The sequence below is a fragment of the Furipterus horrens genome, unplaced genomic scaffold (assembly GCF_987537825.1).
Source record: "Furipterus horrens unplaced genomic scaffold, mFurHor1.1.pri manual_scaffold_6, whole genome shotgun sequence".
Lineage (NCBI taxonomy): Eukaryota > Metazoa > Chordata > Mammalia > Chiroptera > Furipteridae > Furipterus > Furipterus horrens.
In genome coordinates, this window is record NW_028327176.1 from 118,951,779 (window position 1) to 118,968,095 (window position 16,317).

Genomic DNA, 16,317 nt, shown 5'->3' on the forward strand with positions numbered 1-16,317 from the left:
CCACCTCTGCCATCTGTGCTCTGGTCCATCATCTCTGACCTGGATTTCTGCGAGGCCTTTTGACTGGTGTGTCTGTTTCCATCCCTGCCATCCCCTGTTACACACATGAGAACCACAGGGAGCCTGTGCAGATTCAAGTCTAGTCATCGGATCCCCCCATTCAAACTTTTGCAGTGGATGCCCATTCACCCAAAGTAAAAGCCAGATACGTACTTACCATAGCCTATGAGACATACATAACCTGACCCCATCCCTCCTCTACCCTTGTTCAGTCCCCTCCAGCCACACAGCTGCCTGGCTCTTCCTTAGACTCACTAGACTGGCTCCAAGCTTAGACCTTTTCCCTTGCTGTTCCCTTTTTCAAGTCTGCTTTGCATGACATGCTCATCTTCTTCAGGTCTTTCCTCAGATTTCATCATTTCAGTCAAGGCTTTCCTGACTTCCCCACTTCTACTTTAAAAATCAGGGACATCAGTAGTAACAACAACACTACTTAGCATTCAGAATCCTCAGATGATGGTAAATATGAACATCACTCTGCATAGCTATAATTTTTCCAATTATGCTACTAGGTTTAACCCTAAAAGGAAAAAAAAAAAAAAACATAATAAAACTTAAAGAGAAAGGGGGGAGTAGATTCTTCTTTAGGACTGACTGTTCTTCCTGGGCCACTCCACTGAACAGCTGCCAGTTTAATTGAACTCTAAATATTTACTGATTGCCTGTTCTATGGGTCTTAATGCAAAGGTTATTGATTTGAATAAGAGAGGTAGGGATTCAAATTTTAAGATTTATATAATAATCTATAAGAGGAAATTAATCAGATACTGAAGAGAACCCCCTCAAAGAGTATAAAATAGTGTGTTACTCATAAGAGAAGTATACCAAAGTATTTTCTTTTTTACTGATTGATACAAAATTGATCAGATTGTTGAGCTACAATTAAGTTATTCTTTTTTAAATATATTTTATTGATTATGATGTTACAGTAGTCCCAGTTTTTTCCCCTTTGCTTTCCTCTTCCCAGTACCCCCCTTCCCTCCAGCAATCCCAGCCTCCTTAGTTCATGTTCATGGGTCGTGCATATAAGTTCTTTGGCTTCACCCTTTCCTATATTATTCTTAATATCCCCCTGTCTGTTTTGTACCAACCGATTATGCTTCTTAGTCCCTGCACCATTTCTCCATTTCTCCCCCTTCCTCCTCCCAGCTGATAACCCTCCAAATGATCCCCATATCTATGATTCTGTTCCTGTTCTGGTTTGCTTAGTTGAATTTTGTTTTATTTTTTAGATTCAGTTGTTGATAGTTGTGAGGTTCTTGTCATTTTAGTGTTCATAGTTTTGATCTTCTTTTTCTTAAGTAAGTCCCTTTGACATTTCATACAATAATGGCTTGGTGATAGTGAACTCCTTTAGCTTTACCTTGTCTGGGAAGCACTTCATCTGCCCTCCCATTCCAAATGATAGCTTTGCTGGATAGAATAATTCTGGTTGCAGGTTGCCTTTCATCACATTGAATACTGCTTGCCAGTCCCTTCCTGCCTGCAAAGTGTCCTCTGAGAAATCAACTGATAGTCCTATAGGCACCCCCCTGTAGGCAACTCTCCGCCTCTCTCTTGCTGCCCCCAGGACTCTGTCTTTATCTTTCACCTTTGGCATCTCAATCATGATGCGTCCTGGTGTGGTCCCCTCTGGGTCCAGCTTGCCTAGGACCCTCTGTGCTTCCCAGACCTGTATGTTCATCTCCTTCGCAAAATTTGGGAAGTTTTCTTCATTTTTTTCAATTCTTTCTTCCTCATTCTGCACTGGTTCACTTTTTTTCTTCCTTATGTTCCAAATCATTGATCTGAACCCCGGTTTCCTTCCCTTCACCATTGGTTTTGTGTGGATTTTCCTTTGTTTCATTTAGCATAGTCTTCACTTCTTCTCTTGTGTGTTTGCCATACTCAAGCATATCTGTGAAGCCTGTGAGCATCTTTATCACCAGTGTTTTGAATTCTTCATCTGTTAGGTTGTCTGTCTCCTCATCTGTGAGGTTGACTATCTCCTTGTTGCTTAGTTCTCCCACTGGAATCTTGATCCGTTTCCCCTTTTGGACCATACCTCTCTGTCTCCCCATTCCGACAGGCTGCTGTGTTTGTTTGCCTCTGCATCCCAGGTAGAGCTGTCATTCCTGTTATGTTATAAGGGGCGGAGCCTTAGGGATTCATCAGTGCATGGCGACCTGTTTCACCACGTTGTGGCACTGTATGTGGGGGAAGGGTTCGAGAGGGAACAATGCTGCCTGCCTAGCACTCGCCCCTTTTCCAGGCACCTCTCACTTCTGCACCAGACTGAAGCCCCTCTGGCTGCTGCCCTGGCCATTGTTCCCAGAGTGGGTGGGTCTGCGGACCTTCTAGGACTGTGGGGACCCTTTAAACAAATGGACTTTGCTGAGATCGGCAGTGTTTTCCTTTACCCCAAACCTCTCTGGTCTGCACAGTCAAAAGCAATGAGGCTTGATTTTCCCTGGTGCTGGTACCATGAGCTGCGAGGTCCAATGAGGAGCTGGGAATGCTCCCTAGGTGTCTCTCCTGACTTTTTAAAACATGTGACTGCACTTTCTGCCTGCCTGCCTGCCACTGCCGCCACTGCTGCTACTGCCACCACACCACGTCCTCTCCGCCCCTCCTCCCTGTCTGGATGAGTATTTCTTCTTTATATCTTTGTTTGCTGGACTTCATGCAGTTTGATTTTCTGGAACTTCTAGTTGTTTCTAGTTTTGAGGTAGTTGTATTCCTTCTTAGTTGTGGAGGGAGATGCAGCGTTTCTGTCTATGCCTCCATCTTGGCTGTAAGTCCCAATTAAGTTATTCTTAATGATGGTGTCATTACAGTGACAAAAACTGTTAAATTTTCTATCCAGGATTCTGTAATATTCTGCTGAATTAAATGCAGTTAAAATATTGAGTGTGTTGATATTGTTCAAACTTCTTCATAGATAATACAATATTATAAAGTGTAAAATATGCCCTGGCTGGTTTAGCTCAGTGGATTGAGCGTCGGCCTGCGAGCTAAGTGTCGCTGGTACGATCTTCCAGTCAGGGCACATCAGAGAAGGGAAACTCTGATTCCAAAAAACCTCCGCTGCCTTGCGGCATACCTCTTCAGGGGAAAGGCTAAGGGAGTAAACCCCGACAGAAAATCCGGAGCCGGAGTCCCTAAGGCGGTTTGATGTTGTAGTCAACACCGGCAACTCCTGCGGCGCACCTGAACCCAAGCTGTATTGACTCCGTCTTTCCCTTGGACCCTTCAGCTGCGAAGAGAGGGGGGGTCTGCTGCATGGGCAACAGCAGACCCTCCTTATTACCCTGCCCAGGCTCTGTAGCTTCAGCGTCATCGCAAGATGTCGATTCAACACGGGAGGAGACAGATACCATGTCACTCCCGAGTCGGACTGCACAGCCATTCTCGGCGGTGCAGATAGACTCTTAAGAAGCTACACCATCGTCTCTCGAGACGGACAGCTGCCGATGACGATGATAAAGTGTAAAATGGACTATTTCCAGCTTTGTGTGCACTGTGATTAATGAAAGTTGATTATGACACATTTTTAGTACCTGAATATAACATAAGATGTTAAGTTTAAAAATAGACTTGATTATTTCTACTCAGTGCCTGGTGGCTGTAAAAGAGGTTGTCTGGAGCTGATTAAGCAGTGGTAGAGATTCTGGGTCACATGGGAGATATACAGAGTACATATACATTTGTGCAAATTAAAATTTCTCCTGATATCCTCTGAAATTTTAGCTTCTGCATTTGCAAAACTACTTGAATTATCTTCTTTATGATCTCCCTTTCATGGGTATAAAAAAAAAAACTTAAGTTATTTATTACACCTGTTATATTATTTAGTGATAGTGAGGTCTTAAATGCATATTAGCAATGTATTTTAATTAAAGGATGAAAACAGATGCCACCATTAGAAAATATAATGGGAAGGAAATTATATCTTGTCACTTGTCTTGAAATACACTCCGGAAAGGCTTAGAAAATTCTGTACCTAATGACGGCTGACTAATTCAGTGTACCATGCGAATAAAATCCAGGAAGCTTGTATTTCTCTGCTTTTTAAAAATGAAAAAGAGGAAGCTTTTATGGAATAAATTTCTATTTCTCAGATCTTTAATTTAGGCTTTAAAAGTAGTGTACTTGCTGGTGCTGCTTTGAAAAGTCTGAATTCAACCTAGACATTTTATTTCATAGATTACAATACTTACATATTGTAATCTATTATATAATGTTAGATGTAACAGAAAAAAAAGCAGATACTTTATCTCACTTTGTTCAGTGTTTTCTCGGTACATCATAAAAATAGCTAATATTTTACAGAGCACTTACTAATTGTGCAACCCCTTCCTGTGCGCTTTATATATTTTAGCTATTTTAATCCTCAAAACAACCCTGCAGTAGGTAGGCATTATCATCTGCATTTTACAGATGAAGTATTGGGGTCTTAGACGGTTAAATAACTTGCCCAGACACAAAGTTAGTAAGAGGAAGAGCCTAGAATAAATTTGAACCCAGCAAATTTAGCCTTAGAGCCCCTGAGCTCTGCTGTCATGTCAAGTATTGGTGAATATGTAGACTGAATCCAAAACCAAAGAGACATGGTGCACTGACTTCCTGGGGACATGACTTCTGTACCCAAAGGAGGGTTAACATGTCTTCACTACCCCCTCTCTAGAGATAAGTAGGTGGTACAGAACCTCTGACCAGGTAAGACAGAGATGTTGCAGGAGGAATAGTTGAGAACCTGGGAACTGGAATGGGTAAGCACTAAGCTTGACCAATGTAGAATTTGTCCACCAAGACAGAGTGATTACATGTCCTGAAGTTAAGGGACATTGTACTTGTCATTTACTCCCCATGATTTTGTGATTTCTGGGAAACAAAGCAGTTCACTGGGCTTTATGGGGCTATTGACATTCTAAACGAATTGTTCTGATCAAATATTACAAGTGTAAGGTAATGATCCTTTGTCCAACTTATATTGAAAGCCACCTTAGCCAGCACATCCCAGATAATATTTTAACATTCAAAAGAACAAGCAGTAAAATGTGGTTAACTCACTAATAAGGATACACTCAATGTGCACAAATTTATCAGACATTAAAAGTGAAAGGGAAAACTTTTTGACAGGTCAAAAGTCTTCTATATAGACTATTTATAGACTGTTTTAGAGCATTGGGATTAATTGTGATTTGGGCAATTTTATTTCTCAGTTTAAAATAACTTAAGGATGGTATTTCTTTTGAAAATTCAGATTTCAGAATCTCATTTCTTTTTTTTTTTTTTCTGTTTATATGAATTGGCAATGACCATAAAAATGCTGAGAAAATTTTCAGATGTGTGCGTCCCCTTCCAGTGTTTGTATCCTGGACTTTCCACAAACCAAAGTATACTTCTGGGCTCACCTTTCTCTCTGAATTTCATCTTAGAAGGTGACCTTTATGCCCCTGATCAGCAGTATACTGATAGGTGATCCAAGTCAGTCATATTGGTACCTATATGCCAGGAAATCTTGCCAGTCATAGCTCCATACTGAAGTTATCAGCTAAATGTACTCAGAAACTTAAAAGCAAAGTACTTTCTTACCTCATGTATTATCTATGTCTATGGTTAATAATAATAGCTCACATTTATTGAGCTCTTACCATGTGCTAAGCACTGTGCTAAGCACTTAACATTGATTATCTCAATAACCCTCCCAATAATCCTAGGCAGCTGCCATTATCACCAGTTCAAAATTGAGGAAATTGAGGAATAGAGTTTAAATAATTTTTTTTTTATGGTCATGAAGCTAAAACTTCAGCCAGATTTGATTCTGAGCAGGCCAACCTAAGACTTGTGCTTAAACTATTATATTTAATCCCTTCCAAAAAGCGCCCAGTTTTAGAGTGAGCTTGGTTTTTCTTTTTTCTCTCCCTATAGTACTAAAACATAGCAAGTCTGGTGAAAATAGTCAAGAATACAGCAAAAACAAGATTTAGAGTGTGTTGGGCATTCCAGAAGATGCAGACATGAACTGATTTCTGAACACTGGCTTGATCATATTTGTAGACACCACCTTCTTCCAAATTGGCAACACATGGAGTTTGCCTTTTATGTATGAAGTAGATTAGCATGATCAAATGACACATTTTGGAAAAGTTCACATGGAATCTAATTAAATCTATGGTATTTAATATGAGTGAATTTCATTATTTATCATAGGAATGGCAGGCATCCACATTACTTGTTAGATTATTTTCTTAAACATTGACTTCACAAGCCTTTCTAAAATTGTATTCCTACTTAGTATACTACTTTCGGTTTCTCTTCCTTTCACTTGCTTTTCTTCTATTAAACTGTGCTGTGAATGAGATAACCTGTTCGTCAAAGTATTAAAATGTTCCTTCTCGTGCCAGATTTTCAGTTTTAAACCTCTAGTCTGTCTCAAATATTAGAAAGCATTGATACTGTTTTATAATCTAGAAACAATATTTCTAGGCCCTAAGACACACAGCTTCTGTACATGCAGTGCCTCCTCACTCCCACGTTCAGGAACACAGTGAAGGTGTTTTCCTGGGAGATGAAGGGAAACAAAAATTTAAATGTATGCCAGTGGGCTCCGTGTCCTGAGATGTCTTCACTCAGTGCTTGCTTACTCAGGAGTAGCCTCCTATGGTAAATTGAAAGTGGAATTAAAAATAAATGCTTGACTGAAGTAACGGGCTATAAAACACTAATAGCTAATCATCAGTTATGCTCTTATTTTCCCTAAGTGTCATCTCTCAGGGCTTTTGGAACACTGTAGGATACTGATTGGATGAACTATATTTTTAACAATGCTAAATGGGGGACAAAAAAAAGGAAAGAAAAATATAAAACAAAATCCCTAACATACAATTTTTTAAAGGGCATTTAGAATGAGGGCCCTCCACAAAAGAGCAGAAATTTCTGCACTTGAAAATTTTCTCTTTTGTTCTTTTCCAGCCACCTCTGAAAACACATTTTTTTCCTAATAAATTACACCTCCTGCTGATTGTACTAATTTTCTTTAACACATTGAAAAAAAATATTTTAAATAACTATAAAGGAATTAAATGTAAAAATAAAAGTCTTTACTGCCATCTGCTGGACATTTGCAGTAAGTAAAAGGTATACTTTTAAACTAAAGTCTAAGTATGGGTTAGATGCAAGCTGACAAATATTTTCTTAACTGTAGTGATTTTTAGAAATTACCCAATAATATCTGTGGTAAATGCCTATATTACTGAAATGTTTATAGTATGTACATATTCTGTATATAATATACATTACAACCTTCTCTTGAGGTTGAACTTCCCACAGACTTTATTTTTTAGAGCAGTTTTAGATTCACAGCAAAATTGTGAGGGAGGTACAGCAATTTTCCATATATCCCCTGCCCCTACACATCCATTAACTTTTCCATTATCAGCATCCCCCAAGAGTGGTACATTTGTTACGATTGATTAACCTACATGGATACATCATTGTCACCCAAAGTCCATAGTCTATTTTAGAGTTCACTCTTGGTGCTGTGAACCCTAATCCTAATCTATGGATTTGGACAAAAGTATAATGACATGTATCCGCCACTATAGTATTGTGCAGAATAGTTTGATTTTCCTAAAACTCCTGTGTTCCACCTATTCATCCTGCCCTTCTAACCCTTACTATGGTTATTTTCAGAAGATAAAAATACTAATATGTACCTATATCTGTGATTCTTAAAATTTTAAGTTTTAAACATTGATAGATATCAGATTAAAATATATAATATTAGAAACTTTTTCAGCATATTTTCATACAGGTAATGCCAACCTTTTTCATTTATGATTAAAATTCAGTTATGTGATGAAGATTATTTTTATCAAGGGAAATCCTAGATTTAGATGTTGCTCACCTTGGGTGCAGTGGAATTTTAAACATTAAGAAGTTAAGAAATTTGACATAAATCAGACGACTGTAGCTAAAGTGGAAAACTGGGTCTCACAACATCTTTATAGACTCTTTTACAGCTAGGATCCCCGATGTAATTTAGGGTCCAACATTCAAGTGTGCTTCCATGAAACCTGACTTGAAACTGAGCTGCGTGGAGGGCCACAGCAGCACACTGAGCATTTGTTTTGTGGGTCTCCCTGGCAGGTTCAATGTGCTGTGGTTGGGCATCCAGATCAGAGCACCTCAGTGTGCTGGTGGGATTCTAGCACCAGCTGTTTGGAGAATGGCTTTCTGCTCTGCAGCTTTTTTATTGAGGAGCTTTAGTAGCTGGTCTTGTGCTTTCGTTTGGATGTCATTCCTCGAGATCTAGCCAAGACTCTGCTCCTGTCTTCCATCCAACAATTTTGTAGCACCAAATTCTATTACTTAATCTTTTTGCTTAAAAGGTTGTGATGTTAATTATTTTCAACTCAGTTCTGATATAAGGAGTCATTATTTCTAATTATCATTGAAAAAGTTAGTCATTATTGAAATGTAGTGGAATTTTACTGCTCCTCTCTGTAACAGAGTACAAGTGAAGAGAAAGTGTCACTAAAAAAAGAGACAAATGTGTTTTGGGCCTAAGAAACCATTTTTTAAGTGCATACATGTTTTCATTTCACAGTCATTTATGTATGATTATTGAGCTGTCATGCAGTAAAACAAATAAACTGATGCTTATTTGTCGATATTCACAGATTTTAAGGGGTAAATTGATTTCACCTATATTTCTGAGAAGTCTGAGAGCATTCACAATTACTGTTATCTTGGCATACTTCCTTATTTGTTTGCTTTAGTTATTCTATTAACACTAACATGTGCCATATTTTTATTATTTTAGAGAATAGTCCAAGTTCCAAATTATCTAGGAACATGTTTTTGACCAACTAAGTGAAAGAAATCTGCCTGATCATTTAACATAAAATTATTACTCTCTTCTGACTGACTTACTTCCACTCTTTTTTAAAATATATTTTATTTATTTTATTTTTAGAAAGAGGGGAAAGGAGGGAGAAAGAGAAGGAAAGAAGCATCAATGTGTATTTCCCTCTTGCGCACCCCCAACTGGGGACCTGGCCCACAACCCAGGCATGTGCCCTGACTGGGAATTGAACTAGTGACCCTTTGGTTCGCAGGCAAGCACTCAATCCACTGAGCCACACCAGCCAGGGATTACTTCCATTCTTTGTCACTTGGTATGCATTGCTACAAAGTACTAACTTATGTTTACATATCACTTACTCCCTAACTAGTCTGTACATGCCTTGGAGTCAAGAACAGTGCTTTAGAGTTGAGGGTATTGTGAATTTTTTTGATAATAGAACATGAAGTAAAAAATAAAGTAATCTTCCAATCCTGTATCAGGCTAGCAAGATGTTTAATTTCAGTTATCATCAGGGCTCTCTCCTGGACATCCTCTAGGTCTCTGAAGAACCCTCCTGGCTTTAATCTCCATGTCACTAACTTCACGGGCCTTTGCCGGAACCCTAGTCTGTGTGTTCTGTGCCAGGATTGGGAAGGGAAACATAGGCCATGCACGTTGTTTTCAGCACCTGTGCCTTTCTGCCGTTGTATTCAAATCCTGAAGTAATTCTCTAGTTTAGGGTGTCATGTGGAAACTACTCTGATCTCTGCTCCTCTCTTCATTTTTCGGAAAGCGCTCCCTCGGAACCTGCCACTTAAGCTTTTGAAATTTGGAAGCACTGCATCCCATCCCCTCCTCCTCCCAGAAAATCTAGCCTAGGCTTCACAAAGGAAAGCCAGGAAGAAAGGTGGAATTGTTTTCTTCTGGCTTGTGACCATTTCAGGAATGGAAGAAGGAAAAACACAAAATAGAAATAAGCGAGATGCCGTGACAGTTACAAAGACTTCTCTGCATTTTACTATTACCAGTCACTTAGCATCATTCTGTGTGCCTTATTTACAGTAAGTGATCAACAACTACTTAGCTGGTAAGAATGTCATTAATAATTTCCTGTTTAAATTACTTATTTTGCATTTTAGGATGATTTTCAGTTTTAGACATTTAAAGAATAATATATACCTTATTAGGCATTCATCTTTATTTTTTTTCAAATATATGCCATTAATTACCCAATTTATTTACATCTGGAATCGTGGAGCTTCTGGAATGGAGTGTACAGATAGTAATGTGATGATTTTACATAGTGAAACAATGAAAAACATCCAGGGAGAAAACCAAGGTTTCTACATCAACAATTTTCTTTTGAAAGCCTTGCATATTTTATAACATTATCCATTTTCTATTTAGATAATTTAAATGTAAGATTTGTGATCATGTATTTTATCAACCTAGCCAATCAATAATAATATATCGTTAATTCTAAAATTGAAATGTACAAATAAATTTTACAAAAAGATTTTACATTTGCAGTCCTGCATTTACTGTAATACCATATAATAAAATATGTATTTCCATTTATTATTTATAATCAAACCTATCACATATTTGATATGGATTAGAGCATTAAAACATCAGATAAAAAATAAATATGCTGTTTATGGTTTCACTCCCAGTACCCTGATTCCAAAGGCATATTTATTGTGAGGACAACATCTTAACAGTGTGAGATATCAGAGTACTGTAAGGGGAATACAAATTGAAAAAAAAGTGCATTAAGGTTGGATTTTAAGTGACAGTTCAGTAGAACATTGCAGAAGTTATAGAGCAGGTAGATTTTCAGAAAGTGGGAGTAATGAGTATGGCTCCTATCTCCTTCCCCACCCCCTACCCTACTTCTCTTTCTTTCTTCTTTCTTTTATACTATCTGCTGCTTTTATAATGTCACAAGGAAATGTGTTGGACAGGTTGACAAGAACTTGGGTTGGACTACCATCACATACCATAATTTCTAATTGTCCTGCTTTGTATACCATTTTGTCTACTGTGGATTGATTTTCTTCTTATGCATGTTTTTCCCTCTACTAGGTTGGATATTATGTGCTCTATTTCAGTTATTCTTGGTGGCTATCTAACTAAAATTTTATTTTCAGTCACCTGTACAAAAGTTCAAACAGATTCTTGGTCATAGAGCCTCAGTACATGTCAATTTACTGTTTGGTAGAAGACGGGTGTCATTTTCAGAAATAGTAATAAAATACGGTAAATAAAAACAAAGTTGCCAATGATAAACCAAATGAAATGCAACTAGATGGCAGTAAAGTTAGGTTTCATCTCAGTGGTCAGTGCTTTGCAAACATATATTGCATAAAAGGGTTCCTGAAATAGAAGGCCTTTTGAATGGGCCCTAGAGGATGGATAAAAGTCTTATATTTAAATTTAACAAATCAAAGAGACTTTGAATTTCAAACTACTATATCTTAGTACAACCTAAAGCATATACTATCAGGAATTGTCAAACCCCTTCACTGGCCTACCATCTGTTTTGGTAATAAAGTTTTATTGGAACATTGTCACATTTATTATTATGTATATTATCTTTTTATAGCAGTAGAGTGGCAACAGAGATTATGTGGCCTTCAAGTGCTAAAATATTTACAATCTGGCCTCTTACCATAAAGTTTGTCAACACCCGTATTAAATCATGTTATGCATTACAAAATAAGTTTATAGGAAAACTTTTTCCTTAGCCTAGCTTTTTCCTTCTCACTTATACGTAAGTAGATTTGATTTGGTGGTTCTAACAATAAATATTTATACATGGACTCCCTCTATACTTAGAGTTTATTTCAGTTTCTTGGATCCAAGATTTTGTCTTACTCCCATTTCTTCACAATTATTTTCTTTAATAGAAGCTTTAGGATTGTCAGTGCTATTTTGTATGATTATTTTTGAAATAGATAATCATGGTTTTCTTTTACCAACTTGATCCTAAATTAACAGTGTTTAAACTATAAAAAAAGTAACATATCAAATAATTTTAATAAATTGATCAAATATTCTTGCATTTATTAAGTAACATATCACTATATCCTTCTGACTTAACTAGTCTCCATTGGAAAGGTTTCAGATTCTAAACTATTTTATGTGCTAGCGCAAGTATATTTGCTTTAAATAAGGGTATTAAATAGGAAAAAAAGTGTCAACGGGCAAAGCAGGAAAGGGATTTCAGAATTTTAAAAGTAATCAGTAAATTTCAGCTCAAAAGCCCTTGATGTTAAAAGGAAAACATAATGAAATCCCAGCACCTCGATGGCAGACTTACCTCACTTGGTTCTGTTTCCAGGGAGCCAGTTCCCCACAGTTGCATTAGATGCGGTGCATCAAGCTAGCTGCCTGAATTAACAATAGCATGTGTATACTCTGTGTCCTAGGGAATACTCACGTTGAGCAAACCAGCTCAGATACACAGATATATTTGATGAGTCACTTCCCAGGAGCTTTTCTGTTGATTTAATAGCCAATGAGTGTTGGCTAGGTCTAGGAAGACTCTCAGTTCTCATTTATAAAACTAAGCATCCTTTTACTGGGGAGTCACTGGATATTCTGATGTTCTATACAGAACAGCTAACAGTGTCTACTTGTAGTATTTAAGATTGAGGGATTCGTACTAATGGGAGAGGAGGAGACTTGAATCATATAAATGTGAATATTCTTATGGGAGATCATTTGCCTCAATGATTTTGGTTGTCCCACCACCAGGAGTTATCAATAAAGGGTAGTAGCAACTCTCATCCGTATAACCTCAGAGAGATCCAAGCAAAAGTGTGGTATGTAAAAATCTGAATATTTAAAGGGTGTGGTTTAGAGCTTTTAATGTGACTTGGAAGAACTAGCAAGCCCAAATATAACGTATAAGCTATCATTCTGTATATTGTATGAAATACTTGATACAAAATAAATGGTCTGCAGGAATGGGGTGAAGGATTTTGTGGAAGACAGGTTGCCTAACAATATAGTTTAAAACAGTCTTTTTCTAAGTATGGATCATGCATAAATAGTAGGTCATGGAATCAATTTACTATGACAGACTTTTTAAAAATAGTTATCAGTATTAAACTTAGTGTAAGATAGAAAATATTAGAGTACAACATCTATAGATAGGCTAAGAATTTTGTGTAACTTTTGCTTCAGTTATAAACACACATGAGTGGAAAGTGTTGAGACCCAGTTGAAATACCGTCTGAAAGAAGCAGAGGCTCAGAGTGGGTACATGAATTCCACTTTTGGGAACAAACACTGGTTATATAGAGTCTACTTACATCTGTCTGGTTCAGTTCTGGTAAGCAAAACTACAACTAATAGTATACACGCTAATATATTCCTTACCTTTATATGTAAGATTAGTAGGGGAAGTTGCTTTGTACGTTTTGATTTAGTTCAAATAGCTATGCTTCTGTTAGGAAAAAAAAACATGTTTCTTGTCTGCCATTTTACTTAGTTTTCTTTTATTTTAGTTTGTGACCATTCCCTCTTTTGCCAGGAGACTGCATCAACAATTTGAAAGCTATAAGGAGCAAGTAAGAAAAATAGGGGAAGAAGCACGGCGTTACCAAGGCGAGCACAAAGATGATGCTCCGACTTGTGGAATCTGTCATAAAACAAAGTTTGCTGATGGGTGCGGCCATCTCTGCTCCTACTGCCGCACCAAATTCTGCGCCCGCTGCGGAGGCCGTGTGTCTCTACGATCGAACAACGTGAGTATTCTGGGGGTGTGAGGGAAATTCTGAATGCAGATATCAATTCGTACACCTCCTAAGCAGAAACAGCCCTTGCGTGTTAGAGAGCAGATGCATGCATAAATGTACACATGAATATGCCCCTCCCCTTTGGTTCTTTTGCTTTTCATAAGGTTTATAGTAGTGGAGTAGTTATGAAAATAATTCATAAAAAGATAGCTTCTGTATGTGTCTATCTTAATAAATGATTCCCATTCAAAACCAACTGATTTATCCATAGGAGTAAATATTTTCTGAAGAATGTAGTAAATGTAGATGTAGTAACATGAATTGTAAATTTCTTGAAAGTTATTATGGCAGTTCTTGTGAAAAACAAAATAGAACAAACTCCTACTTTAGCTTCTGCAACTTTGGTTTCAGACTGAATGAAGGTAAAATTCAAAGTGAACTGTGTTGCATTAAATTTAACTAAAGATAATAATATATATAAAACTGTGACAGGATAGTAAGAAGCTAGGGAATTTCTTGGGTAAGTGGAATGGGGAAACTTGAGACAAAAAAATTAAACAAGGCTAAACAGTTTGAGTAACTTACAGCCAGCTGGCTGGTGAATCGCAAGAACTTTTCTCCCCTAACCAAGGACACTCCAGAGCAAATGGTTTATACCTCTCTTCCTTAACCAAAGGATACATAGTTTAAATCTCCCTGGTCTGGGAAAATAGAGATCAGAGACAGAATTAATGCCATTTGTGCCAGCTAAACCCAAGGACAGAGTAAGTCAGGGAAACAACAGAAAACCCCATTAAAGCCAAAAAGACCCAAGATAAAAGTAAAACAGTATAATGGACAAAAAAATGTTCTTAAACCTCCCTATGTGCTCATTTTGGCATATTAGCATATTAAAAATGTACCTGGAAAAATTATGAATATTTGGCTAAAAGCCTCTCCTAAGATTCTCACCCACAGAAAAAAGGTAAAAAGCCCTCCAGATAAAGACTCAGGGCTGGCTCACTCTAGAGCACTCCCATGCCCCTTCCAGGGCATGAACATTTTTTACTTCCTCCTAAACTCTAAGGGTCCCCAGGAAACTTGCAGCCAGCAGACAGTGGGCAGTGGCAGCTTGACCAGGGCTTACCCCCTAAACCCGTCCCCAAGGCCCCCTTTTCTCCCACTTCCCAATGAGCTAACACCAGCTCCTCCTTGGCTCACTTCTGTCTCTGTGACCTTCACTTCCCCGTGAGTAACAGCAGCCCTGCCTTGTCTCACTCCTTTCCTGTAACTTTTCTAAGGAGCCAAAGCAGAGCATTGCCTGCTCTCACCTGTTACTTCTTCTACCCAAAGGCCTTCCTTTGTTTCACTATCCCCAGCCTTAGTAAGCATACTTTCAAAATCACCTGGCTCACGTTGTGAAATCTTTCCTACATGAGGTCAAGAACCCACACACCACAGGCCACCCTGAGGCAGACCCATACCAGGCCGGTCCCTGTTCAGTACCTAAACTATGATTAGCCTCCGTGAGAATAATTTCATGTCATATTAAAGAAATATAGTGCCAAGTTTAACTCATCGAACTTATTCAGGTTTTTAAAGAGTATGTGCAAATACATTTTTTAAATTGGGTTATTTTGACTTTTTTTTTTCTATGAGGTGTAGTCTCACTTGATGTAGTTTCCTTAGTCAACTTAAATAATAGCTACTCTTCCATAATGCCAGTGCTGTAAATATATTCAAGTTTGTGAGGCACTAGGATGCTAATATCAAGGATTTAATATTATAATTTGTGAAATACTAAATTAATTTGAATAAATGCTTAGTTTAGAACACATTTTAATATTGTACTGTATTATATTCCTAATGTTAGTACAGTGGGATTATATATAGGGATGTCTGTGGGAGTTTTCTTTGATATAGGTCTGCAATGTAACGTGGAAGTTAAGATTATCATATACTTAAATAATTCCTATTGTTTGTTTAAAGAATTTCACACATTATCTAATTATGTATAGACATTAACTTAATTCAAAGTTATTTAAAAATAACAAGAGTGCTTTAAGCACTCTTAACATCATCTTAACTTGGAAAATCACAGTTGAAATTAAAATGAACATCCCGATCAACATTGTATTCTTTGGTAGTGTATCTGAGTTGTAAGTGGGTTATTCTATAATCTTTTCCAGTGGAATTAAAACATTCAGTAAAATAGATATATTATTATACTTTAAGGTGAGCTTACTATTATCTTTTTGGCCTTGGAAAGATAATTATATTCTCTAAACAACAGCTTTTTTTCTTATGGCACTGGGTAGTGATAATTACTCTATGTGTTGTTATAAGAATTCAATCAAAATAATTACAATTAGTTATTTCCGAAATGCATTTTTTTAGGTTTTATTCTCATGACCACATAAGTTTTCTGTTTTCCTTCTAACAGTTATTAGTTTTAATTAATCCTTGTATGCCCCCTTAAAACCATTCTAGAATAACCTCGGATTAAGATATTGTCTGGCACATAAAAAGTGCTCAAGACCTATTTGATAATTTTCCCTTGTTTAATATTTTTAAACATACTGTTTGGAATGAATTCTCACAAATGAGACCTGGGAATGATATTCTAGAGTGCAAATCAGCTGAATGTTAATGCTGGCCAAGTGCCCATAGTAGTTGAATGTGTTTAACTTTTCATTATAA

The 16,317-nt window shown here is 37.4% G+C and overlaps 1 protein-coding gene across 2 annotated transcripts in view; it reads left to right on the forward strand.

The window, feature by feature from the left end:
* Positions 1 to 16,317, forward strand: part of RIMS1 (regulating synaptic membrane exocytosis 1) — a 445,434-nt gene that overhangs the window by 187,006 nt on the left and 242,111 nt on the right. For both annotated transcript variants that reach the window (XM_090282657.1, XM_090282656.1), the window contains exon 3: positions 13,434 to 13,647. In XM_090282657.1, coding sequence (XP_090138783.1) covers positions 13,434 to 13,647 — 214 coding nt within the window. The remainder of the gene's footprint in view (positions 1 to 13,433; positions 13,648 to 16,317) is intronic.